Source organism: Entelurus aequoreus, linkage group LG10, assembly GCF_033978785.1.
Source record: "Entelurus aequoreus isolate RoL-2023_Sb linkage group LG10, RoL_Eaeq_v1.1, whole genome shotgun sequence".
Classification (NCBI taxonomy): domain Eukaryota; kingdom Metazoa; phylum Chordata; class Actinopteri; order Syngnathiformes; family Syngnathidae; genus Entelurus; species Entelurus aequoreus.
This window is the reverse complement of record NC_084740.1, coordinates 51,267,220-51,292,231: the sequence shown is the minus strand read 5'-3', so window position 1 is coordinate 51,292,231 and position 25,012 is coordinate 51,267,220. Positions and strand designations below refer to the sequence as shown.

Below are 25,012 nucleotides of genomic sequence, written 5' to 3'. Positions count from 1 at the left end.
CCGTCAACAATACCTCCAGTGAAGATAGTAAGTAGCTTCTGTGTAAGGGCAGACTTTGTAAAATGTCTATTTATTTACTGTAAATAGACATGTAAGTAAAGCGTTGTTGGCAGTTTTTAGATGGTTTTTAGAGCGCTTTATAGGCGGAGTAGATGAATCCCAATTGCTTTGCATTTTTAGCTGACTCGTACTAGAAGTTTTTCAAGCAGAACTCGCATAAAAGAGAAAGATGTATGTTCTGGTCTCACAAAAGGATTTTGGATAAAGGGCAACATTTAAAAAGGGAAGTTTTCTGAGAAAACAAGTTCACATGACATATTTGTATTAATCAGACATTAGTAATCATATCAAGGAAAACAAGTTCTACCAGTGTGAGTCTATATTTTGCAAGCATGAAACATTTCCGCGGAAATATGCGTTTTTAAACGTTAATTTTCGCAACAACCTCCATGTTTTTTTAATGAAATATCAATAAAAATACAATGCAAAGACAATGTTAGTATTTTGGTTTCTGTCGAAATTTGAACAAGCCCAGGAAGGTTTAAGATACAAGTAAGCTAGAAGCTAGCAAGGTTGCGAGCTAAACATAATAGGACGACCATGGCGAATATAATAGGTTAATTACGCAGTTTTCAACTTCCACCCTTAGGAAGTCGGTCCATCAGGGAAACTTCCGTTTTGTTCGTTCCTTTGGGGCTTAAAGTTGTGTTGCTGATTTACATTATTGTGTTGTGGTGTTTGTATTTCTTGTGGCTTTTGCAGTCGTGCTGTAGCTGAAAGTTGTTGTGTTTTGGCTTTATGATATTGTCTTGTGGCGTTTACCTTTGTTGTGACCTTTCTCGGCCACCGCAGGTATCCGCCTTTCTTGTTTTGATGACTGATGGTGATGACGGGCAGACAGACTTGAGTAGTGTTTACCCTTATCACTAAAATATGTGCTTTGGTAGTAAGCGAGGTTGCAAGCTCAGAGGACCAACGTGGCAAAAGTTAACTGGAAGTCTGATGTTACGAAAATTGATGTGGGAGTTTAAAATCCATGGCGCCGGTCTTGTCTGGAAAAAAAACTTGATAAAATACAACTTGACTTGTGTTTGACAAGATTGATAAACCTGGCTTTGCGAAATGTAAGATTTGCCGCAAGAATATTAATAATAGCACTCGAGGATAATGTTACTGGATCGAAGCACAAGGAACTCGTTCACATTCAGAAAACAAACAATACTCAGTAAAGTGATAATAATTTCATGAAATAGCCTATGCATGTTCATTTGATATTTATAGTAGATATGAACTCAACCTTGAACTGCAAAGTAAGGATGAACAGTTTGTCTTTTTGTGTATTTTCTGAACGATGTTTTACCGGTTATATGTATCAGCTTTAATAAAATATTTTAAATATGAAAAAGATAAAGATGATAATAAATCTAAAGGTAAAATATAGTGTAGAAATGCACCCAATTACAGGAAATGCCGTCCTGATTTAAACAATAAATAAATCAAATTTGGGGTTTACGTGGCAGCACTTAATGCTAATAGAAATGTTCCTCTTATTCTTCAATGGGTGTTCACATCCCTGAAGTTGGCCATTATAAACCCACATATCAAACATACACATCTTGTAGCACTATATTGTGCTGGTTTATGTTTAATGTTACGCCCATTGTTGTTTGTATGTGTTTCATCTAGCTTGGCTGTGGCCTTATGAAGAAACTATTCGTAAGTGTGCCAGGAGTTGGGTGACGGTGATCCATCTCATGAAAAAGAACCCAGATTTTGTGTTTACATGTTCTCAGGTCAGTTCCTTAGCAAAGGCAGTGTTCAATACAAATAGTGCCTGCCAATCCAAGGAATTATTTATATTTTAAACCAATTTCCTGTCTGCCCAGGCCCAGCAGTTTGAGTGGGTTAAGTGCTGGTACCCAGGACTCTTCTCAGAGGTTCAGCAATACATTAAGGCTGGCCGGTTCATTCCAGTCGGAGGGACGTGGGTGGAGATGGTGAAAGCCTGATTTGTACAAATAAACAACATATCATTCATCTTATTGCGATGTTTGGTATTTCTATGCAGCAAATTATTTGCCCATGTATCTTGTCTGTCAGGATGGTAATCTACCCTCAGGAGAGTCCATGGTCAGGCAGTTCCTGGAGGGACAGCTTTTTTTTGAGCAAGAGTTTGGGATGAGGTGTAAAGAAGTAGGTAGCTAACATCTTCGAAGTTTGATGCAAACGTTTGTGTGTTTGTACTACTTTTCTCAGTTTTGTTTAGTTCTGGCTTCCAGATACCTTTGGATACTCGGCCCAACTCCCTCAGATAATGCAGGGCTGCGGAATTTCCAATTTCTTAACACAGAAACTAAGTTGGAACCTCGTGAACACCTTCCCTGTAAGTAAAGGTTTGGGGATTGTGTAAATACAGATAGAAACAACAACCTAAAACATGTTTTAAAAATATCTTTCTTAAAGCATAACACATTTTTTTGGGAAGGCCTCGACGGCTCCAAGGTCTTGACTCACTTTCCACCTGGCAATTCCTATGAAACCAAAGGCAAGGTTGAAGACGTGAGTGTTGGTATTGAATTGTTTAGTCTAAGAAGAAACTGTTTACAAACTTCCCCAAGCTTACATTCTGTTTCTGTTCTGTCCACAGCTTGTAAAAACTGTAAAGCAAAACAAAGACAAGGGCAGGGCAAACCACAGTGTCATGTTGTTTGGCTTTGGTGACGGTGGTGGTGGTCCCACGCAGTTGATGCTGGACAGACTGAAGCGGGTCCAGGACACAGATGGCCTTCCTAAGTCAGTTCCTTTTTCCTGCATGTCACCAATTGAAGCCCAAACCCTTTCCAAAATGAACTAGTCACCAGTCAAATGTGAATTTCGCTTGTTTTTTTTTAACCACACTCATGCTGCTTTCATGCAAAAGGAAATGATTCACGTCAACTTATGTCGTCATTATTGTTTTGTTTAAGGTGTTTATATTAGTAACACTACTTGTCTGTTTTAGGATTCGAATGTCCTCTCCTGACACGTTTTTCTCTCAGCTTTGGGCTGACTCACATCTGCTGTGCACTTGGGCAGGGGAGCTGTTCCTGGAGTTGCACAACGGCACGTACACCACACAGGCACAGGTCCATGCCGACTCCAATAATAAAACATGTTAAAGAAACATCACTTTTTTTTCCACAATACTAATTTAGATCTTCTGCTTTTTAGATCAAGCGGGGAAACCGCCAGTGTGAGACACTCCTGCATGACATTGAGATAGCCAGCAGCTTGGCACTGTGTCAGGACACAACTTTTCAGTATCCCGTAGGGAGGCTGAGAGAACTCTGGAGGTCAGAGTTCAGTTGTTAAGCTTGGTGGCTTTTGTGCTTTGCAATGCCAAAGGTGAATGCTTAAAATTCTCTTACAGGCTTCTGCTACTAAACCAGTTCCATGATGTAATCCCAGGCAGCTGTATAGAGATGGTTGTAGAGGATGCACTGAGATATTATGAAGGTAAAACCTTTTTTAAACTTTCATCCATAGCAAACCTGCCACGTTTCCCTAAATAGCGTGTAATAAGAGCCTAAATAGCGTGTAATAAGAAGTTTATTCTGTTTGCTTTGAGGCACCTGCGGGGTCCTGGGTTGTGTGTGTTGGCCTCCTGGCCGTACGTATATCTCGGTTGCCTCCTGCATGGACTGGAGGGTCTTTGGGGCTGTGTCTGGGTCCTCTGCTTCTTCGACTGACAGCGAGCGCACACCTGTAGGACTTTACGGGAATGGCCTACAGGGAGGCTTGGCGGGGGGATGAGGAAGGCTCTGTGAGGCTCCAGTCCTCCTGACTTGTCCCCTGCTCGTCCATCCCTCAATTTCAACTGCATGTTAGACACTTAGGGTTTGGGGGGCTTGGCATGTCCCCCAATTTTAATTGCATCATTAGTCGCCACCCGCATACATATCTCCCTCACGCTACAGCACACACATCAATAGGGACTGGAGGTCGGCTGTAATGACTGACCTGTTCATTTCAACTACAGAGTACTGTATTTTTCGGAGTATAAATCGCTCCGGAGTATAAGTCACACCGGCCGAAAATGCATAATAAAGAAGGAAAAAAAACATGTGTACAGCTCTGGTAATGGGTACATTCGCACCCACCTGCACAAATGTACTTCAAAATGTAACAATCAAAAATAAATATGACTTTTTTTGTTTACTAGGGCAGTGGTTCTCAACCTTTTTTCAGTGATGTACCCCCTGTGAACATTTTTTTAATTCAAGTACCCCCTAATCATAGCAAAACATTTTTGGTTGAAAAAAAGAGATAAATAAGTCAAATACAGCACTATGTCATCAGTTTCTGATTCATTAAATTGTATAACAGTGCAAAATATTGCTCATTTGTAGTGGTCTTTCTTGAACTATTTGGAAAAAAAGATATAAAAATAACTAAAAACTTGTTGAAAAATAAACAAGTGATTCAATTATAAATAAAGATTTCTACACATAGAAGTAATCATCAACTTAAAGTGCCCTCTTTGGGGATTGTAATAGAGATCCATCTGAATTCATGAACATAATTCTAAACATTTCTTCACAAAAAAATAAATCTTTAACATCAATATTTATGGAACATGTCTACAAAAAATCTAGCTGTCAACACTGAATATTGCATTGTTGCATTGTAATGAATGGAATAGCCTACTTGATTTGATGTTCAGTTTATGAACTTACATTCATATTTTGTTAAAGTATTATTCAATAAATATATTTATAAAGGATTTTTGAATTGTTGCTATTTTTAGAATATTTAAAAAAAATCTCACATACCCCTTGGCATACCTTCAAGTACCCCCAGGGGTACGCGTACCCCCATTTGAGAACCACTGTACTAGGGCATGCATATATAATATGCATTAGTTTGACCATTTAAAATCAACGATATTAAAAAGGAGATGCTTGGAAATAGCATAAAAATACCCCAAAAACTTGGAAAAACGAGATTCATAGTGTTACTTTTTGGTGTAACCATCATGAGCGTTCTGTTCAGGTATATTTATTTTATATTTTGATAAATCATCATAAATAGGTATTGATCAATCTTTAAGCTGTGTGTATTTGATTTCAGTTTGCTTTTGACATCTTATTTAGAATTGTAGTTGAAACTTTTACAACCTTGTGTTGCGCTCATGATGGCGTAACCAAACTAGATTATTTTGAATATTTATTCCCTTTTTTACATTTAGTATATTTAAATATACTGTGTTTTATGCTTTTTTCTTTTTGGAACATGTATAATACAATAAAGTCCCATATAAAATTATGTTTCTAGCAATACTTTAATTTTGCCTTTGAAAGTAACACTCCACCGTCCATTAGTGGAGCTGTACACATATATAAGTCGCACTGGAGTATAAGTCGCATTTTTGGGGAAATGTATTTGATAAAAGCCAACATCAAGAATAGACATTTGAAAGGCACTTTAAAATGTCTAAAGAATAGGGACGGCGTGACGAAGTTGGTAGTGTGGCCGTGCCAGCAATCGGAGGGTTCCTGGTTCGATTCCCACCTTCTACCAACCTAGTCACGTCCGTTGTGTCCTTGAGCAAGACACTTCACCCTTGCTCCTGATGGCTGCTGGTTAGCGCCTTGCATGGCAGCTCCCGCCATCAGTGTGTGAATGTGTGTGTGAATGGGTGAATGGGTGAATGTGGAAATACTGTCAAAGCGCTTTGAGTACCTCGAAGGTAGAAAAGCGCTATACAAGTATAACCCATTTATCATTTATTTATAATAGTGAACAACAGGCTGAATAAGTGTACGTTATATGAGGCATAAATAACCAACTGAGAACGTGCCTGGTATGTTAACGTAACATATTATGGTAAGAGTCATTCAAAGCACTATAACATATAGAACATGCTATACGTTTACCAAACAATCTGTCACTCCTAATCGCTAAATCCCATGAAATCGTATACGTCTAGTCTCTTACGTGAATGAGATAAATAATATTATTTGATATTTTACGCTAATGTGTTAATCATTTCACACATAAGTCGCTCCTGAGTATAAGTCGCACCCCAAACTATGAAAAAAACTGCGACTTATAGTCCGAAAAATACAGTAGATACTCTGGAGGCCTTATACACTCCCACATCACATGTACGGGTGGGATGGGGTTGGGGTGTGGCACGTCCTACATTGCCTCCTCGACCGGCACAGGCTCCGGGGACTGCGGTATAGTGACCTGCCGACCCCGAGCTTGTTTTGCTTCCTGTTGGGCGGGGCCCATGTCCTTCTGTTCCGGCTTTGCGCTGTGCGGTTTGTGGTGGTGGCTTGGTGCGGGGGAAGCGCAGCCTTCTTATTTGGTGTGAGTGCTGTGGCTCAGTTTTTTGGGCAGCGGTGTTTGTACAGGTTTGGATTGGGAGTTGGAGTTTATTGTTGGGGGTTGGTGCTGCTGTTTCTTGTTTGCGTGTTGGCGGTCTGGCGCTGGCTGGTCTCCAAGGTCTTATCTGCATGTGGTTGTCGGTCGTGGTTTTTCGGTCATTTTGATTTGATTGGTGCTGGTTGTCGGGGTTTTGCAGCCGTCGTTTTTGCTACCGTTTGTGGTGGGGGCTGTTGGGTTCGGTGCAAAGGGGTGGCCGCTGTTGTGGCTTGTAGCGGCGTGTGCACGTGGTGGTTGTTAGGGCTGGCCGACTTGCTGGCATTTTTTTGTTTGTTGTCGTGTTGGTTGGCATGTCGGGTGTCGGCCCGAGCCTGCTCTCACACTCTGCTGCGCCGTCCCTCGTGCTCGATATCGTGCTGTCATCTGGGTGTGGGCTTGTCCCTGGGGCGGGGAGGCGGGCGGTCAGACCCGTGGGAAGTGGGGAATGGATCGGCTGGTTCTCAGTGGACGGTGGGTTCCAGGACTGGATAACTGCTCCGCCGGCTTATGTATGGATTTGTTTGTTTATATCAGTGGTTCTTAACCTGGGTTCGATGGAACCCTAGGGGTTCGGTGAGTCGGCCTCAGGGGTTCGGCGGAGGTCAAAACACACCCGACTCAAGAGTCAAGATTCAAGATGATTTATTGTCAATTCTTAACATGCACAAGACACATAAGAACTGAAAAGTACATTTTCGGCACAGTCCCACTAAGAGCAGACATACGTTACAGCAGGGGTCACCAACGCGGTGCCCGCTGGCACCAGGTAGCCCGTAAGGACCAGATGAGTAGCCCGCTGGCCTGTTCTAAAAATAGCTCAAATAGCAGTACTTACCAGTGAGCTGCCTCTATTTTTTAAATTTTATTTATTTACTAACAAGCTGGTCTCGCTTTGCCCGACATTAAGAGAGACAAAATTAAAATAGAATTTGAAAATCCAAGAAAATATTTTAAAGACTTGGTCTTCTTTTGTTTATAAAAATTCATTAATTTTTTTTACTTTGCCTCTTATAACTTTCAGAAAGACAATTTTAGAGAAAAAATACAACCTTAAAAATGATTTTAGGATTTTTAAACACATATACCTTTTTACCTGTTAAATTCCTTCCTCTTCTTTCCTGACAATTTAATTGTTTTTTATTGTAAAGAATAATAAATACATTTTAATTAAATTTTTCATTTTAGCTTTTTTTTTTTTTTGACGAAGAATATTTGTGAAATATTTCTTCAAACTTATTATGATTAAAATTCAAAAAAAATATTTTGGCAAATCTAGAAAATCTGTAGAATCAAATTTAAATCTTATTACAAAAGTCTTTTGAATTTCTTTTAAAATTTTTGTTCTGGAAAATCTAGAAGAAATAATGATTTGTCTTTGTTAGAAATATAGCTTGGTTCAAATTGTTATATATTCTAACAAAGTGTAGATTGGATTTTAACCTATTCAAAACATATCATCAAAATTCTAAAATTAATCTTAATCAGGAAAAATTACTAATGATGTTCCATAAATTATTATTATTTTTTTTTCAAAAAGATTCGAATAGCTAGTTTTTCTCTTCTTTTTTTCCGTTGAATTTTGAATTTTAAAGAGTCGAAATTGAAGATAAATTATGTTTCAAAATTTAATTGTCATTTTTTTGGTGTTTTCTCCTCTTTTAAACCGTTCAATTAAGTGTAAATATCATTAATTATTAATAATAACTTAGAGTTAAAGGTAAATTGAGCAAATTGGCAATTTTTGGCAATTTATTTAAGTGTGTATCAAACTGGTAGCCCTTCGCATTAATCAGTACCCAAGAAGTAGCTCTTGGTTTCAAAAAGGTTGGTGACCCCTGCGTTACAGGGAGACAAGACGAGACCGCCAACGGAGCAGCCATTTTTACGGCGGGGGAAGAGTAAAAAAATATCAGTCAAAGGCTGGACCCACAGGAGGGGGTCCAGACTGAGTCCAAGGGAAAAAACCTCATTTGCAATGCACACATAAACACGTTACATGTAATCACAACAAACTCGCAACAGAGAGAGGGGGAGTTGGAGCAAACAAGCGGTGGTGAAGGCGTGGCGTGGGGGAGGGGAGAGTGCGTGCATGTATGCCCAATTATCTTGGGTGTGATGTTGAAATGTTTTTGTGGACTGGGGCCGATCTGCAGAGTTCGACACCAGGTGTTGTTGAGAGAAAGGGAGGTCAAAAGCGTCCATCGTTGAGGTGTCCTCGGGGGTGTTTTTCAGAACAGCCTGTTCCTGACAACACAGCGTCAAGGCTCATCGTGTAAATACAAACTTCTCCCTATCGGCGTATTACGGATACGGCAACAGCTGACTGGTTTGCAGGTGTGTAATTTGTTGTGAGTTTATGCACTGTGTTGGTTTTGTTGTTTGAACAAGGTGATGTTCATGCACGGTTCATTTTATGCACCAGTAAAACAACATGGTAACACTTTAGTATGGGGAACATATTCACCATTAATTAGTTGCTTATTAACATGCAAATTAGTAACATATTGGCTCTTGACTAGTCATTATTAAGTACTTATTAATGCCTTATTCGGCATGGCCTTATTATAACCCTAACCCTGACCCTAACCCTTAGGGATGATGTTTGATAAGAAATTATCGAGTTCGAGCCTATTATCGAATCCTCTTATCGAACCGATTCCTTATCGATTCTCTTATCGAGTCCAGATAGGTTGTTGTATATGGAAAAAAAAAACACAATATTTGGTTTAACAAAAGCTCACTTTTATTATATAAGAAAAAAGTAAAATCTAATAAATAAATAAAAATTGACTGTTACCCCCCTAAAAAAATAAAATAAATAAATATTGACTGTTGTTACCCAAAGTATATTAAGTGGGATTTTTCAGAAAAACAAATATATACAGTAACACAAAAACAATCTGTCTCTGTGATCACTATAGGTGTATAAATAATAATATAGTTTTAAATAAAAATCAGTCCCTTGGGCACAAAACTGAAAATAATACAGCTCTCCAAAAAGTGCACTTCTGCTGCTATTGGAACATACTAACTACAGCTATTACTCAGGAAAAGGCTCAACAGGACTCAGCTGGACCTGCAGAACTTGCTGACACGGAGCAAGTGCTGACCAAGGACTGACAGCAGTGTCCGCGTCACCTGCTGTTGAGAGACTGTCTTGACCTAAAAGACATGTTCAGCCACCTAAGAGGCTGATTGAGAGTTGTTAAGAACTCGTGGTTTTTTCGAGTTGTTTAAAAAAATAATTAAATAAATTTAAAAAAAGTGTTGACATAACTGTTTGTTATGGTGCTTTGACATGTTTGCACTTAATTTCTTTATTGAAAGAAAATTCTATGAAGAGAAAAGTTGTTTGCAAATGTGGTTACAATGCTAAAAAATGAAAAGTTAAAGCTAAAAAAAGAAATACACTTTATTGAGTTAACATTAATTCTTTATAGGGGGAAAGATGTGATGTTATGAGCTAGGGAATACAACAACTACACTACCCAGCATGTAACGGGAGTGACGAGCATGCGCGGTAGCCCCGAAAAGTGTTGTTGCATGTCGCCACCCGGCAGCTAAGAATGAGGTTATGAGCACGCAAGAACGTCAAGAATTCAGCCAACACGCCTCGTCTGCATTATTTATAATTAGACAGACAACACATATACAGTGTGATTTTGTTTTGTTTACAAGGAAAGAAAAACAAAAGTTAAAAAAGGGAGATGTGTTGTATATATATGTATGTGCTGCGGTTGCTGTAAGAACGTTGCGACAGCTGCCGTAAAGGAGGTGCGTTGCTAGCCTGGTTGCTATGTTTCCGGTTGGTCGTAAAAGTGTTGGTCATGTGTTTGTACCCTGCTCAAATCTCTCAGTAAAGTTATTCATTGGATTATACCTTTTGTTTTGAACTTTATTACACCTTGGAGCGCTTTTTCCGGTCCATTTTTTTCCTGCTTTCGCTATCTGCGCCTAATGACTGAGCTACGTGACGTCATTTCTTGTGATGTCCCACGGAGCATTTCTTGTCAGGACGGGATTCGTTCCCAGGGATTCGAATAAAGAACCAACTGTTTTTCTTTACTATAGTGGTCTCGATAACGGGTACCGGTTCTCAAAAAGGGATTCGAGTATGAGGACTCAGTTCTTTTCTTATCGAACAACCGGGAAAACCGTTTTCGATCATCATCCCTACTAACCCTAACCAAATACCTCTAAATTAAGTCTTTATTACTTAGAATATGTTCCCCTAGTGTAAAAAAATAACTCTAAATTAAGTCGTTGTTACTTAGAATATGTTCACCATACTAAAGTGTTACCAAAAACATATAACTTTGTCTTGAATTTGAAAAAAAACCAAAACATTTTATTTTTCACTAAAGAAGGGTTCGGTGAATGCGCAGATGAAACTGGTGGGGTTCGGTACCTCCAACAAGGTTAAGAACCACTGGTTTATATATGTACGTGCTGATGTTGTTGTTGTTAATTTACTCGACCAACCGGTACCAAGTGTTTATCTAAGGGGAGTTACGCATCAAGGTTTCACCATGCAAATGGGTAATGTTTGTAATATGTTGTAATAATGTTTGTTTTGTTTTATTACAAAAAAATTGACTCGTCGAAAGAATGAAGCACCATCTTTTTTAAAGCCAAACCCGAGGTTTTGGCCACTACAAAATGTGCTGTTTATAAAAAAATTTAAAAACGGAAACGTTTGTGTTTCCTGTTTACAGACAATGCCCTCACTAGCTGAAATTGTTTTTCCTTGAGTTCATCTCCATCTATAGACGCTTCCTGCTGTTAAGAGGTCCCACTATTTATTCAACTGCCTGATAGAAACATGGCTACTCACAGCTTTCGCACTCAAGGGAGACACAGTAGGCGTTTGTTTAAGTGAATCACTCACCAGACGATTAATGACGGCACAGCGTTTAAAGCATGACTTTATAAAGATATGTTGTTGTTTTCCCAGAAATACCGACATTCTTTATTTTGTGTCGTAGATATTCGTAGGAGAGGAGCCGCACTCCTGCAAGATAGCCTTAGTGCTCTGGTGTCAAAGGGCGATGCCACAGGTGTCTTCAACTCTCTGTCCTGGGAGCGCTTTGAAGTTATTCAGATTCAAGATGGCCCCAGCAATGAGTTGGGTATGTTTGTTACTGTGGTAGTTTTTCCAGCTATTCCATGCCCACTGCCCTTTTTTTTATCTGCTTCACTACAGCTCTGGTGCAAGTTCCCAGTATTGGTGTGAATTTAATTCAAGAAACAAAGCCTGCGACTCCAGTTTGTGTTACTGTTCAGGTACATTGAACCCATGAGTCCATTATATCCACATATATTGTCCAGTGTTAGCTCTAAAAGTGTTCTCAAACAAAGACCAAGTAGAGTTGTGAATATTTGATTCAAAAAGGTCAAATGGATACACAACCCTTTCACAATTTTCTACCAATCTTTTTGCCAATTTGTCAAAATGTATCTCAGGTCTTTTTTTTTTTTTTTGGAGAATTTACTCAAGTAATTTATTCTCTATTATTACAGGAGGACGGCAGTGTCCTCATGGAAAACGGCATCATACGTACTGTTGTGAAGAAAGATGGCACAATGGCATCACTGCATTTGATCTCTGCAAACAGGTACTCCAGTTACTAAGTGAAGCTGATTAAAACAAAATAACTTACACCTAATGTTAAGAAAACACTATTTTAATATTAGGTAGAGGCATACAGTACAGGCCAAAAGTTTGGACACACCTTCTTATTCAATGTGTTTTCTTTATTTTCATGACTATTTACATTGTAGATTGTCACTTCAAAACTATGAATGAACACATGTGGAGTTATGTACTTAACAACAAAAGGTGAAATAACTGAAAACATGTTTTATATTCTAGTTTCTTCTAAATAGCCACCCTTTGTTCTGATTACTGCTTTGCACACTCTTGGCATTCTCTCGATGAGCTTTAAGCACATCTGTGAAGTGAAAACCATTTCAGGTGACTACCTCTTGAAGCTCATCGAGAGAATGCCAAGAGTGTGCAAAGCTGTAATCAGCAAAGGGTGGTTATTTTGAAGAAACTAGAACACAAAACATGTTTTCAGTTATTTCACCTTTTTGTTAAGTACAAACCCTGTTTCCATATGAGTTGGGAAATTGTGTTAGATGTAAATATAAACGGAATACAATGATTTGCAAATCCTTTTCAACACATATTCAGTTGAATGCACTACAAAGACAACATATTTGATGTTCAAACTCATAAACTTTATTTTTTTTTGCAAACAATAATTAACTTAGAATTTCATGGCTGCAACACGTGCCAAAGTAGTTGGGAAAGGGCATGTTCACCACTGTGTTACATGGCCTTTCCTTTTAACAATACTCAGTAAACGTTTGGGAACTGAGGAGACACATTTTTGAAGCTTCTCAGGTGGAATTATTTCCCATTCTTGCTTGATGTACAGCTTAAGTTGTTCAACAGTCCGGGGGTCTCCCTTGTGCTATTTTAGGCTTCAAAATGCGCCACACATTTTCAATGGGAGACAGGTCTGGACTACAGGCAGGCCAGTCTAGTACCCGCACTCTTTTACTATGAAGCCACGTTGATGTAACACGTGGCTTGGCATTGTCTTGCTGAAATAAGCAGGGGCGTCCATGGTAGCGTTGCTTGGATGGCAACATATGTTGTTCCAAAACCTGTATGTACCTTTCAGCATTAATGGTGCCTTCACAGATGTGTAAGTTACCCATGTCTTGGGCACTAATACACCCCCATACCATCACACATGCTGGCTTTTACACTTTGCACCTATAACAATCCGGATGGATCTTTTCCTCTTTGGTCCAGAGGACACAACGTCCACAGTTTCCAAAAACAATTTGAAATGTGGACTCGTCAGACCACAAAACACTTTTCCACTTTGTATCAGTCCATCTTAGATGAGCTCAGGCCCAGCGAAGCTGACGGCGTTTCTGGGTGTTGTTGATAAACGTTTTTCGCCTTGCATAGGAGAGTTTTAACTTGCACTTACAGATGTAGCGACCAACTGTAGTTACTCACAGTGGGTTTCTGAAGTGTTCCTGAGCCCATGTGGTGATATCCTTTACACACTGATGTCGCTTGTTGATGCAGTACAGCCTGAGGGATCGAAGGTCACGGGCTTAGCTGCTTACGTGCAGTGATTTCTCCAGATTCTCTGAACCCTTTGATGATATTACGGACTGTAGATGGTGAAATCCCTAAATTCCTTGCAATAGCTGGTTGAGAAAGGTTTTTCTTAAAACTGTTCAACAATTTGCTCACGCATTTGTTGACAAAGTGGTGACCCTCGCCCCATCCTTGTTTGTGAATGACTGAGCATTTCATGGAATCTACTTTTATACCCAATCATGGCACCCACCTGTTCCCAATTTGCCTGTTCACCTGTGGGATGTTCCAAATAAGTGTTTGATGAGCATTCCTCAACTTTATCAGTATTTATTGCCACCTTTCCCAACTTCTTTGTCACGTGTTGCTGGCATCAAATTCTAAAGTTAATGATTATTTGCAAAAAAAAAAGAGTTCATGAGTTTGAACATCAAATATGTTGTCTTTGTAGTGCATTCAACTGAATATTGGTTGAAAAGGATTTGCAAATCATTGTATTCCGTTTATATTTACATCTAACACAATTTCCCAACTCATATGGAAATGGGGTTTGTATAAGTGGTTCCCCCTTCACCTTCCTTAGTTTGGGGGTCTTTGGTCTAGAAAACATTGAAGACTCATGTTTTAGACCACAAAGAAGGTTTTTTAAATGTAGATAAAAATCATCATAGGTCCCCTTCAACTACATTCAACTGTAGGGAGTGCAACAATGTAATCTCTCGATGCTCTTGGTTTCAGGGAAGCCCTTTCGGTTGGCTGCTGTGGTAACCAGTTTGTCATGTTTGATGACGTACCTATGTACTGGGATGCATGGGATGTCATGGACTACCATCTTCAGACAAGGTCTGAGTTATGACTACTACACCCATTTCCACGTCATTCTTTGTGACTTAACAACTGTTGTGTAGTTTTGATGGTTCAATGACTTCCCACAGGAGGCCTGTGGTGGAAGTGGTGCAGCCTGCTCATGTGCTCTCTTCGCATGAACTCAGAGGAAGTGTCAGCTTCACGCTGAGGATCAGCGACAAAAGTACAGTCACACAGGAGATTGTGATGGACGCCATGTGTCCTTACATTAAGTTCAACACGCAGGTATGCTCCTTTTTGCTCTTTAATTGATTCAAACGCAACTCTTTTGATGACAGCGTAGCGTCAGATAAAAATGCCAACTTTCTCCATTGCCAGGTGAACTGGGCCGAGTCACACAAGTTTCTTAAGGTTGAATTCCCAGTGCGAGTGCACAGTCCCAACGCAACGTATGAGATTCAGTTTGGTCATCTGCAGAGACCTACACACAGGAACACATCGTGGGACTGGGCCAGGTTTGAAGTATGTGTACTGCATTTGCCAGTGGCGGAACAAATCAGAGCCAGGCTAGGGGCCCTTAAACCCTGTGATATCGAGCGAAACAGCACAGGCTTGTAGTTGGGTACTCAAGGTGTTTTTATAGCACATTTATAAAACAGACTACTGCCCCAAAGTGCTGTACAGATTAAAACAGAAAGGTAAAATATTAAAAATAATCATCAAAATCACTTAGACTTAGACAAACTTTAATGATCCACGAGGGAAATTGTTCCACACAGTAGCTCAGTTACAAAGGATGGAAAGTGTAAGGATGGAGAGGACAATGCAGGTATAAAATAGACTAAAAATGTACCGTCGTAGCAATATAAAATATAACATATATGTAATATTTACATAATATATGTGCAGTATATGATACTGTATATACTTATATATTATATGTTTATCATTGTGGAGGTTGCCCTCCAGGGGGTTCTTCGGACCACCAAGCACCGACATGAGTTACAATAGTTTTATTTGGTATAGTTTAGCGGGTTGCTTTCTAGCAATTGTTTTTTGTCCGTGACCGTCACACTCTCGCTCTCGCTCCAGTTCCCAGAAAAGGGTCGCCAGGCACGCGGCACTCCTTCTCCCAAAAGTCCGTGGTGTGTCCAGCAACAACCGCTCCGTCACGACAAGCAGGTTCCCCTAAACCCAATTTTGTTGAGGCCAGTTAAATAGTTCCAAAGTTGATTTGGAGAGCAGTGCAAAAAGAGGCAACAAAAAAGTTAAGACAAGACAAAGAAGCAAGCAGGAGAGGAAAGGGGAGCGTCCACCCTCCATGAGTGCCAGAGAGAAAAGTAAGAATAGTTACAAATATATAAAGCGATGAATCTAAAAATCGTTTATTTTTTTTACACCCCTAATATTTACACCTACTAGAGTCAGTCTTGTAAAGTTTTTAGTTTAGTTTATTATTATTCTTCGGTCAATGGTCAACAAAATAAACAAACAGTTGTACATTCATAAATTGAAAATGAAAATGTTGCAGACCGAAAGGGTTTAGGCTGAAGTTGAACACTTGTTGCGCCTAACCCTATAAACAATGTCAAGTACAAGATGAACTTCCGAAAATTATGAAATGTCCTTTGTACAACATATTATAAATACACATAATACACAACATAAACACAGTTCAATTATATACACAGTAAAGGCATGTGAAATATCCTTGTACACGAGTTAAACCTTTGCACCAATTTATATACTATATACAAACAATTATACTTCCATTATTATTTATATCCCACATTTAGTATTTGAATTAACATTGATCATAATATCAACTACTGTGTTGATTCAAGAGTGATATATTTTTCAAGACATTGGTCTTAAAGCATACTTGCCAACCCTCCCGTTTTTAGCGGGAGAATCCCGGTATTCAGCGCCTCTCCCGACAACCTCCCGGCAGAGATTTTCTCCCGACAAACTCCCGGTATTCAGCCGGAGCTGGAGGCCACGCCCCCTCCAGCTCACTGCGGACCTGAGTGGGGACAGCCTGTTCTCACGTCCGCTTTCCCACAATATAAACAGCTTGCCTGCCCAATGACGTCATAACATCTACGGCTTTTAGAGAGTAGAGTGCACAACTGCGCACACAACAAGGAGACAAAGCAGAAGAACGAGGAAATTACAGACATGGCGACGCCGTCGACGAGCAAGATGAAGAAATACGCTTGCAAGTTCCAAAACGAATGGAAACAAGAATTTCAGTTCATCCAGGACAGTTCGAAGGGGAAGGGGTATGCTGCCTGTAAATTTTGTAGAACAGACTTCTCCATTGAACACGGTGGCCGAAATGATATACTCATCATGAACGGAGAAGTTAAACAGGACAATAGCCACCGGAACACTGAAATTCAAGTATTTATTTTATTTATATGTAAATAAAATAAATATATATATATATATAGCTAGAATTCACTGAAAGTGAAGTATTTAATATATATATATATATATATATATATATATATATATATATATATATGTATAGCTAGAATTCACTGAAAGTGAAGTATTTAATATATATATATATATATATATATATATATATATATATATATATATATATATATATATATATATATATATATATATATATATATGAAATATATATTAAATACTCGAGTTGGTGAATTCTAGCTGTAAATAACCACGCCCCCACCCCCTACCCCCCACCTCCCGATATTGGAGGTCTCAAGGTTGGCAAGTATGTCTTAAAGTGTTTTTTAAATGTGTGAATGGAACTGGAACATTTTAAGGAATCATCCAAGCTGTTCCACAGTTGAACCCCCCTGACAGAATCACATCTACTTTTTAAGCTCCTTCTTATCTTAGCTTTCTAGAAGACAGCTGAATCTCTGAGGTCATAGGGATTCTCTCTGGGTTTGAACCTCTCCTGTAGACACCCAGGCAGCATGTGGTTATGAGCTTTGTACAATACAATACAATAGCAGTGTTGAGGTCAACAAGATCGTGCAGTTTTAATGTTTTTAATTTAATAAACAGAGCATTGGTATGGTCATGATAATCTGCATAATTTACAATTCTAATCGCTTTCTTTTGAAGTAAGAATATAGAGTTAATGTTTGTTTTGTAATTGTTACCCCAGATTTCAACACAATAATTAAGATAAGGGAGTACGAAAGAATTATATAACATGTTAAGAGCCTTTTGATTTACGGAGTTTTTGATTTTATGTAACATAGCAACCATGACTCATCCTGACTGGAGCAACCTGTAAGCCCACATACATCCAGCTCTTTTATCGGTGGTGATTAGAATGCTGGAGAGGGACAAGCAGTAGAAAATGGATGGATGGATGGACACTTGATCTGAGCTCCTCCAGGCCCAAGCTGTGGTAGAGGCTCGTCCTCCCCTGCCCCTTTAGTCCCTGTTTCGGTTAGGTCCCCACTCTGAAGGGCCCGGCTCCCAGCACTCTGGTTTCTACGCCTCTGGCATTTGCTTCATTTTCTTCCATGCAAATGTATTGGTACACCTACTAAAAGTGAAAAATTAACTGGACTGTAGACTTACACAGGTTGACAATAGAACTACAGTAAATAAAAAGGGTGTCTCAATACAGTACTTTTGTCCATACACCTTATCAAAACACTACAACTAGCGTAATATAGTTATTTTGAATAATGCTTTTTCCTCTTTTTCTATTTGCCACCATGTTTCTTTTCTCCTCAGGTGTGGGGTCATAAATGGGCCGATTTGTCAGAGCACAATTTTGGAGTGGCACTGCTCAATGACTGCAAGTACGGGTATTCGGTCTTCAAGAACACAATGACGCTCTCGCTGTAAGTCAACGTTTGAATAAAACACGAATTACACTGCTGAGTCGCAGTTAAAAGAGATGGGAGGTATGGCTCCTTCAAGGGAGACCGATCTTGTGGTGCCATTCGTGTCAAAAGAGCCGTTAAAAAGACTGGCTCGTTATATTTTGTTTGCTGGAACTCAAACATCACTTGCAGCAGTTAAAAGATTGATCTTTTAGTAATTAAAACTTACATATCTCACCAATATTTACTCTGTTGGTGGAAATTATTCTGAAATATTATTACAATTTGAGTTTTTATTGTATACATTACATTGGCTGGTACCTGTTGCGCCTTCCCTGAGTCTTCCTCTCAGGTAATAAAACACACTTGTCGATCCCAAGTTCTTCTGGATGACATATAGGTTGAGTAAAAAGGACCCCAGAGACAGAATAGTACAATGCCAAGTTTTACTGAAGCTTCAGGAGACCAGCCCTTACAGTGCGACAATAGCATCAGCAAGAAGAGGTCTAAATCCAAACAAAAAGAGTCATTTATGTAGAGCAAAAACAGCCCCTCTCGCCCAGAAAGGAGCACAGCTGCTTCTTCAAAACAGATAAGAAACTGGCCAAAACAGCTGTGTAAGCCGACAAACAGGAGCCCTTAAAGGCCTACTGAAACCCACTAGTACCGACCACGCAGTCTGATAGTTTATACATCAATGATGAAATCTTAACATTGCAACACATGCCAATACGGCCGGGTTAACTTATAAAGTGCAATTTTAAATTTCCCGGGAAACTTCCGGTTGAAAACGTCTATGTATGATGACGTTTGCGCGTGACGTCAATGGTTGAAGCGGAAGTATTCGGACACATTGTATCTCAATACAAACAGCTCTGTTTTCATCGCAAAATTCCACAGTATTCTGGACATCTGTGTTGGTGAATCTTTTGCAATTTGTTTAATGAACAATGAAGACTGCAAAGAAGAAAGTTGTAGGTGGGATCGGTGTATTAGCGGCTGGCTGCAGCAACACAACCAGGAGGACTTTGAGTTGGATAGCAGACGCACTATCCGACGCTAGCCGCCAACCGCATCGATGATCGGGTGAAGTCCTTTGTCGCGCCGTCGATCGCTGGAACGCAGGTGAGCACGGGTGTTGATGAGCAGATGAAGGCTGGCGTAGGTGGAGAGTTAATGTTTTTAGCATAGCTCTGTCGAGGTCCGGTAGCTAAGTTAGCTTCAATGGCGTCCTTAGCAACAGCATTGCTAGGCTTCGCCAGGCGGTACAGCATTAACCGTGTGGTTACAGGTCCAGTGTTTGGTAGTATTGTTGATCTTCTGTCTATCCTTCCAGTCAGGGGCTTATTTCTTTTGTTTCTATCTGCATTTAAGCATGATGCTATCACGTTAGCTCCATAGCTAAAGTGCTTCGCCGATGTATTGTCGTGGAGATAAGTCACTGTGAATGTCCATTTCGCGTTCTCGGCTCTCATTTTCAAGAGGATATAGTATCCGAGGTGGTTTAAAATACAAATCCGTGATCCACAATAGAAAAAGGAGAAAGTGTGGAATCCAATGAGCCCTTGTACCTAAGTTATGGTCAGAGCGAAAAAAGATACGTCCTGCACTGCACTCTAGTCCTTCACTCTCACGTTCCTCATCCACGAATCTTTCATCCTCGCTCAAATTAATGGGGTAATCGTCGCTTTCTCGGTCCGAATCGCTCTCGCTGCTGGTGTAAACAATGGGGAAATGTGAGGAGCCTTTCAACCTGTGACGTCACGCTACTTCCGGTACAGGCAAGGCTTTTTTATCAGTGACCAAAAGTTGCGAACTTTATCGTCGATGTTCTCTACTAAATCCTTTCAGCAAAAATATGGCAATATCGCGAAATGATCAAGTATGACACATAGAATGGATCTGCTATCCCCGTTTAAATAAGGAAATTTCATTTCAGTAGGCCTTTAAGACGGACCAAAAAGTACTAGCGGACATAAGATAAAAGCAAGGAGGTCACGAGAAGACGCACTACATGGGAAAATACTACCTGCATTAAACATGACTATGGATTAAAAAAGAACGCTTAAAAATATCTCATTCTCACATACCATAGCCTCATGCTGTTGTATTTTCCCTTACTTAAAAATACTACAGATCCCACAGATAAAGTCAATGCAAACTACTACTAACACAGAAAAAATATGAATTAAAAATTAAATGTACATATTTACAATACATATAAATACAACTAGAATATAAATATTCACATAATAAAGATTAATGCACAACTGTACTACCCTACCTGCTGAACTATTTGTTTTCAGGCACTATAGTCAATTCTCCTCCTTCCTGGTAGGCAGTAAATGTGCACACATGTACTGTAGCTAGTGGGGGCAAGTTTGATATAAAAATGGCATACAAACTTCAACTCCTAAATGGGAATTGGTTCATATCGTTCACTTAAAAGATCCGTTCAAAAGACTCAGCTCGTTCGCGAATCGCTAACAGTTCATTTGAATACTTCTTTATCTCAGGTTGAGGGCACCAAAGGCTCCAGATGCCAACGCTGATATGGGATGTCACCACTTCACCTATGCCATCATGCCACACGCAGGTTAGTCCCACTTGAGGTTGTATTTCCCACGTTGAAATGTTCACTTTTATCCTATTTTGTATTGCAGGGACCTTCCAAGATGCCGCAGTCATCCAGTGTGCGTACAACCTCAATTTCCCTTTAAGGTTAACCCCGTGTTCCTCTGACTTGGCGCTCTGGAGCGCCTTTTCCATCAGCCCTGCAGCCGTCATCCTAGAGACTGTTAAACAGGTATCACACGGACCATAACCTTGACCTATATTGAATAAGTATGCTCAGTCTGCATTCACAACAACAGGCGGAAGGCAGGAAGGGAGCCCTCGTTGTCAGAATGTACGAGGCTTACGGCGGAGGTGTGACCGCAACCCTCCACACGACTCTTCCAATCAGGGAGGCCTGGCAGTAAGTGGCATTTCTGCAATGTCACATTTTATATACAAACCCCGTTTCCATATGAGTTGGGAAATTGTGTTAGATGTAAATATAAACTGAATACAATGATTTGCAAATCCTTTTCAACCCATATTCAGTTGAATATGCTACAAAGACAACATATTTGATGTTCAAACTGATTAAAAAATTTTTTTTTGCAAATAATCATTAACTTTAGAATTTGATGCCAGCAACACGTGACAAAGTAGTTGAGAAAGGTGGCAATAAATACTGATAAAGTTGAGGAATGCTCATCAAACACTTATTTGGAACATCCCACAGGTGTGCAGGCTAATTGGGAACAGGTGGGTGCCATGATTGGCAGCTTCCCAAAAAATGCTCAGTCTTTCACAAGAAAGGATGGGGCGAGGTACACCCCTTTGTCCACAACTGCGTGAGCAAATAGTCAAACAGTTTAAGAACAACGTTTCTCAAAGTGCAATTGCAAGAAATTTAGGGATTTCAACATCTACGGTCCATAATATCATCAAAAGGTTCAGAGAATCTGGAGAAATCACTCCACGTAAGCTGCATGGCCGGAAACCAACATTGAATGACCGTGACCTTCGATCCCTCAGACGGCACTGTATCAAAAACCGACGTCAATCTCTAAAGGAGATCACCACATGGGCTCAGGAACACTTCAGAAAACCACTGTCACTAAATACAGTTGGTCGCTACATCTGTAAGTGCAAGTTAAAACTCTACTATGCAAAGCGAAAGCCATTTATCAACAACACCCAGAAATGCCGCCGGCTTCTCTGGGCCCGAGATCATCTAAGATGGACTCATGCAAAGTGGAAAAGTGTTCTGTGGTCTGACGAGTCCACATTTCAAATTGTTTTTGGAAATATTCGACATTGTGTCATCCGTACCAAAGGGGAAGCGAACCATTCAGACTGTTATCGACGCAAAGTGGAAAAGGCAGCATCTGTGATGGTATGGGGGTGCATTAGTGCCCAAGGCATGGGTAACTTACACATCTGTGAAGGCACCATTAATGCTGAAAGGTACATACAGCATACTTGCCAACCCTCCCGTTTTTAGCGGGAGAATCCCGATATTCAGCGCCTCTCCCGACAACCTCCCGACAGAGATTTTCTCCCGACAAACTCCCGGCATTCAGCCGAAGCTGGAGGCCACGCCCCAAAAAATAAAAAGTCTGCCGCAGCTGCGATTGGACCTGACCAGCCTCCGGGTACAAGTACTGGAGTACCAATTGCTTGCCAGGGAAGATCTTCCCCAGGAAGCAAGGATTGACCGGTTTTGGGCCATGCTAGGGAGAGATGGAAGATTCCACACTCTCGTGCATTTGATGAAAGCACTTTTGTGCGTGCCACACAGCAAAGCATCATCAGAGAGGGTGTTCAGCATGGTTAGAAAAATAGTGACAGAGAATAGAAAGAGGATGGACAATTCAACCCTTAACAAAGCATTGTACTTTCAAGTACAACAATGAGTAGATGAGTGTTGGTTGTGTGTGTGTGGAAATGTGTAAATAAATGAACACTAAAATTCAAGTATTTATTTTATTTATATATATAATAAAATAAATATATATATATATACACATATATATATATATATATATATATATATATATATATATATATATATATATATATATATATATATATATATATATATATATATATATATGTATGAAATACTTGAGTTGGTGAATTCTAGCTGTAAATATACTCTCCTCTTAACCACGCCCCCCAGCCCAACCACGCCCCCCACCCCGACCAAGGCGCCCCCCCCACCTCCCGATATTGGAGTTCTCAAGGTTGGCAAGTATGACATACAGGTTTTGGAAGAACGTATGCTGCCATCTAAGCGCCGTCTTTTTCATGGACGCCCCTGCTTATTTCAGCAAGACAATGCCAAGCCACATTCAGCACGTGTCACAACAGCGTGGCTTCGTAAAAAAAGAGTGCGGGTACTTTCCTGGCCCGCCTGCAGTCCAGACCTGTCTCCCATCGAAAATGTGTGGCGCATTATGAAGCCTAAAATACGACAGCGTAGACCCTGTTGAACGACTGAAGCTCTACATAAAACAAGAATGGGAAAGAATTCCACTTTCAAAGCTTCAACAATTACTTTCCTCAGTTCCCAATCGTTTGAGTGTTGTTAAAAGAAAAGGCCATGTAACACAGTGGTGAACATGCCCTTTCCCAACTACTTTGGCACGTGTTGCAGCCATGAAATTCTAAGTTAATTATTATTTGCAAAAACAAAATAAAGTTTATGAGTTTGAACATCAAATATCTTGTCTTTGTAGTGCATTCAATTGAATATGTGTTGAAAAGGATTTGCAAATCATTGTATTCCGTTCATATTTACATCTAACACAATTTCCCAACTCATATGGAAACGGGGTTTGTAGAATATTATTCAATAAAACGTATGTGTGTTGACTACAATATACTCTTTCCTTTCAGTTGTGATCTTTTAGAGCAAACAGACACGACTCAGCCAGCATGTGTGACTGCAGATGGGATCATTCTCCACTTCACTCCATTCCAAGTTAGATCGCTGCTGCTTATATTTGAAACAGCAAGTCATCAGGTAAAGAGTGGAACCTCTTAAGGTATTTTTTAGGGAAGGTTTGCCTTAAGTTGCACAAATTGTCCTCAAGTGACATAATTTAATTTAAATGTACATGTGGGTTTTTTTTTGTGATGTCACAATAGAAGAATACTGATAACACACGTCGGTGTGTAGTAGTAGTTTTTAGTGTCTTATGCAAATTAGCCATGTTAGTCATTGTAGGAGCAAGATCATGTGTGTATGTCACGTGGTGTTTGTGGATGTGTACACGAGGAACAGAAGCATGTGTCACGTGACATAGGTGGCCGTCACCATAAAGAAGCTTTTTTTTTTTTACCTGTACTCAAGAGGGAGAGAGGAAAGAGTGGAGCTCGGTAGCCATCATTTCTGTTCACTGCTTGATTAGAGGCTTTGTCAAGCTTACCGTATTTTTCAGAGTATAAGTCGCTCCAGAGTATAAGTCGCACCGGCCGAAAATGCATAACAAAGAAGGAAAAAAAAACATATATAAGTCACATTTTTTGGGGAAATGTATTTGATAAAAGCCAACACCAAGAATAGACATTTGAAAGGCAATTTAAAATAAATAAAGAATAGTGAACAACAGGCTGAATAAGTGTACGTTATATGAGGCATAAATAACCAACTGAGAACGTGCCTGGTATGTTAACGTAACGTATTATGGTAAGAGTCATTCAAATAACTATAACATATAGAACATGCTATACATTTACCAAACAATCTGTCACTCCGAATCGCTAAATCCCATGAAATCTTATACGTCTAGTCCAGGGGTCGCCAACCTTTACCACTCAAAGAGCCATTTTGACCAGTTTCACAAATTAAAGATAACAATGGGAGCCACAAAAGTCTTTTGAAATTTAAAATGAAATAACACTGCATACAAAGGTTTTTTTTTGCTTTATGCTATGTATAAACCAGGGGTTTCAAACATGCAGCCCGCATCTTAATATGAAAATGTAATGTTAGTGCGGACCACGAGTTTTATATGAATGGCGCTTGACAGCGTCATACTTGCCAACCCTCCCGATTTTACCGGGAGATCCCCGAAATTTAAGTCCACTTTACTCTCGAATGTCTGCTGATTATCACCCAAACAACAATAATAACACCCTCTATAACCAACATTGACAACGTGCCAGTCCAGGTACATGTTGTATGCAGCTCCCGCCCACCTCAACCGACGCACAGAGGAGGGGGGGGGGGGGGTTGATGTGTGGGGGGCGGGGTTTGGTGGTAGAGGGGGTGTATAATGTAGCCCGG

General features: G+C 39.9%; 1 protein-coding gene across 1 annotated transcript in view; it reads left to right on the top strand.

The window, feature by feature from the left end:
• Window positions 1-24,860, top strand: part of man2c1 (mannosidase, alpha, class 2C, member 1) — a 36,343-nt gene extending 11,483 nt beyond the window's left edge. The window contains exons 7-26 of the mRNA XM_062061145.1: window positions 1,687-1,793; window positions 1,887-1,997; window positions 2,101-2,193; window positions 2,267-2,383; window positions 2,464-2,559; window positions 2,648-2,793; window positions 3,002-3,125; window positions 3,211-3,332; window positions 3,410-3,495; window positions 11,394-11,537; window positions 11,612-11,691; window positions 11,929-12,023; window positions 14,273-14,377; window positions 14,470-14,626; window positions 14,720-14,863; window positions 18,077-18,186; window positions 20,685-20,764; window positions 20,832-20,974; window positions 21,042-21,145; window positions 23,620-24,860. Coding sequence (XP_061917129.1) covers window positions 1,687-1,793; window positions 1,887-1,997; window positions 2,101-2,193; window positions 2,267-2,383; window positions 2,464-2,559; window positions 2,648-2,793; window positions 3,002-3,125; window positions 3,211-3,332; window positions 3,410-3,495; window positions 11,394-11,537; window positions 11,612-11,691; window positions 11,929-12,023; window positions 14,273-14,377; window positions 14,470-14,626; window positions 14,720-14,863; window positions 18,077-18,186; window positions 20,685-20,764; window positions 20,832-20,974; window positions 21,042-21,145; window positions 23,620-23,767 — 2,312 coding nt within the window. The 3' untranslated portion in view covers window positions 23,768-24,860. The remainder of the gene's footprint in view (window positions 1-1,686; window positions 1,794-1,886; window positions 1,998-2,100; window positions 2,194-2,266; window positions 2,384-2,463; window positions 2,560-2,647; window positions 2,794-3,001; window positions 3,126-3,210; window positions 3,333-3,409; window positions 3,496-11,393; window positions 11,538-11,611; window positions 11,692-11,928; window positions 12,024-14,272; window positions 14,378-14,469; window positions 14,627-14,719; window positions 14,864-18,076; window positions 18,187-20,684; window positions 20,765-20,831; window positions 20,975-21,041; window positions 21,146-23,619) is intronic.
• Window positions 24,861-25,012: the final 152 nt, after the last annotated feature.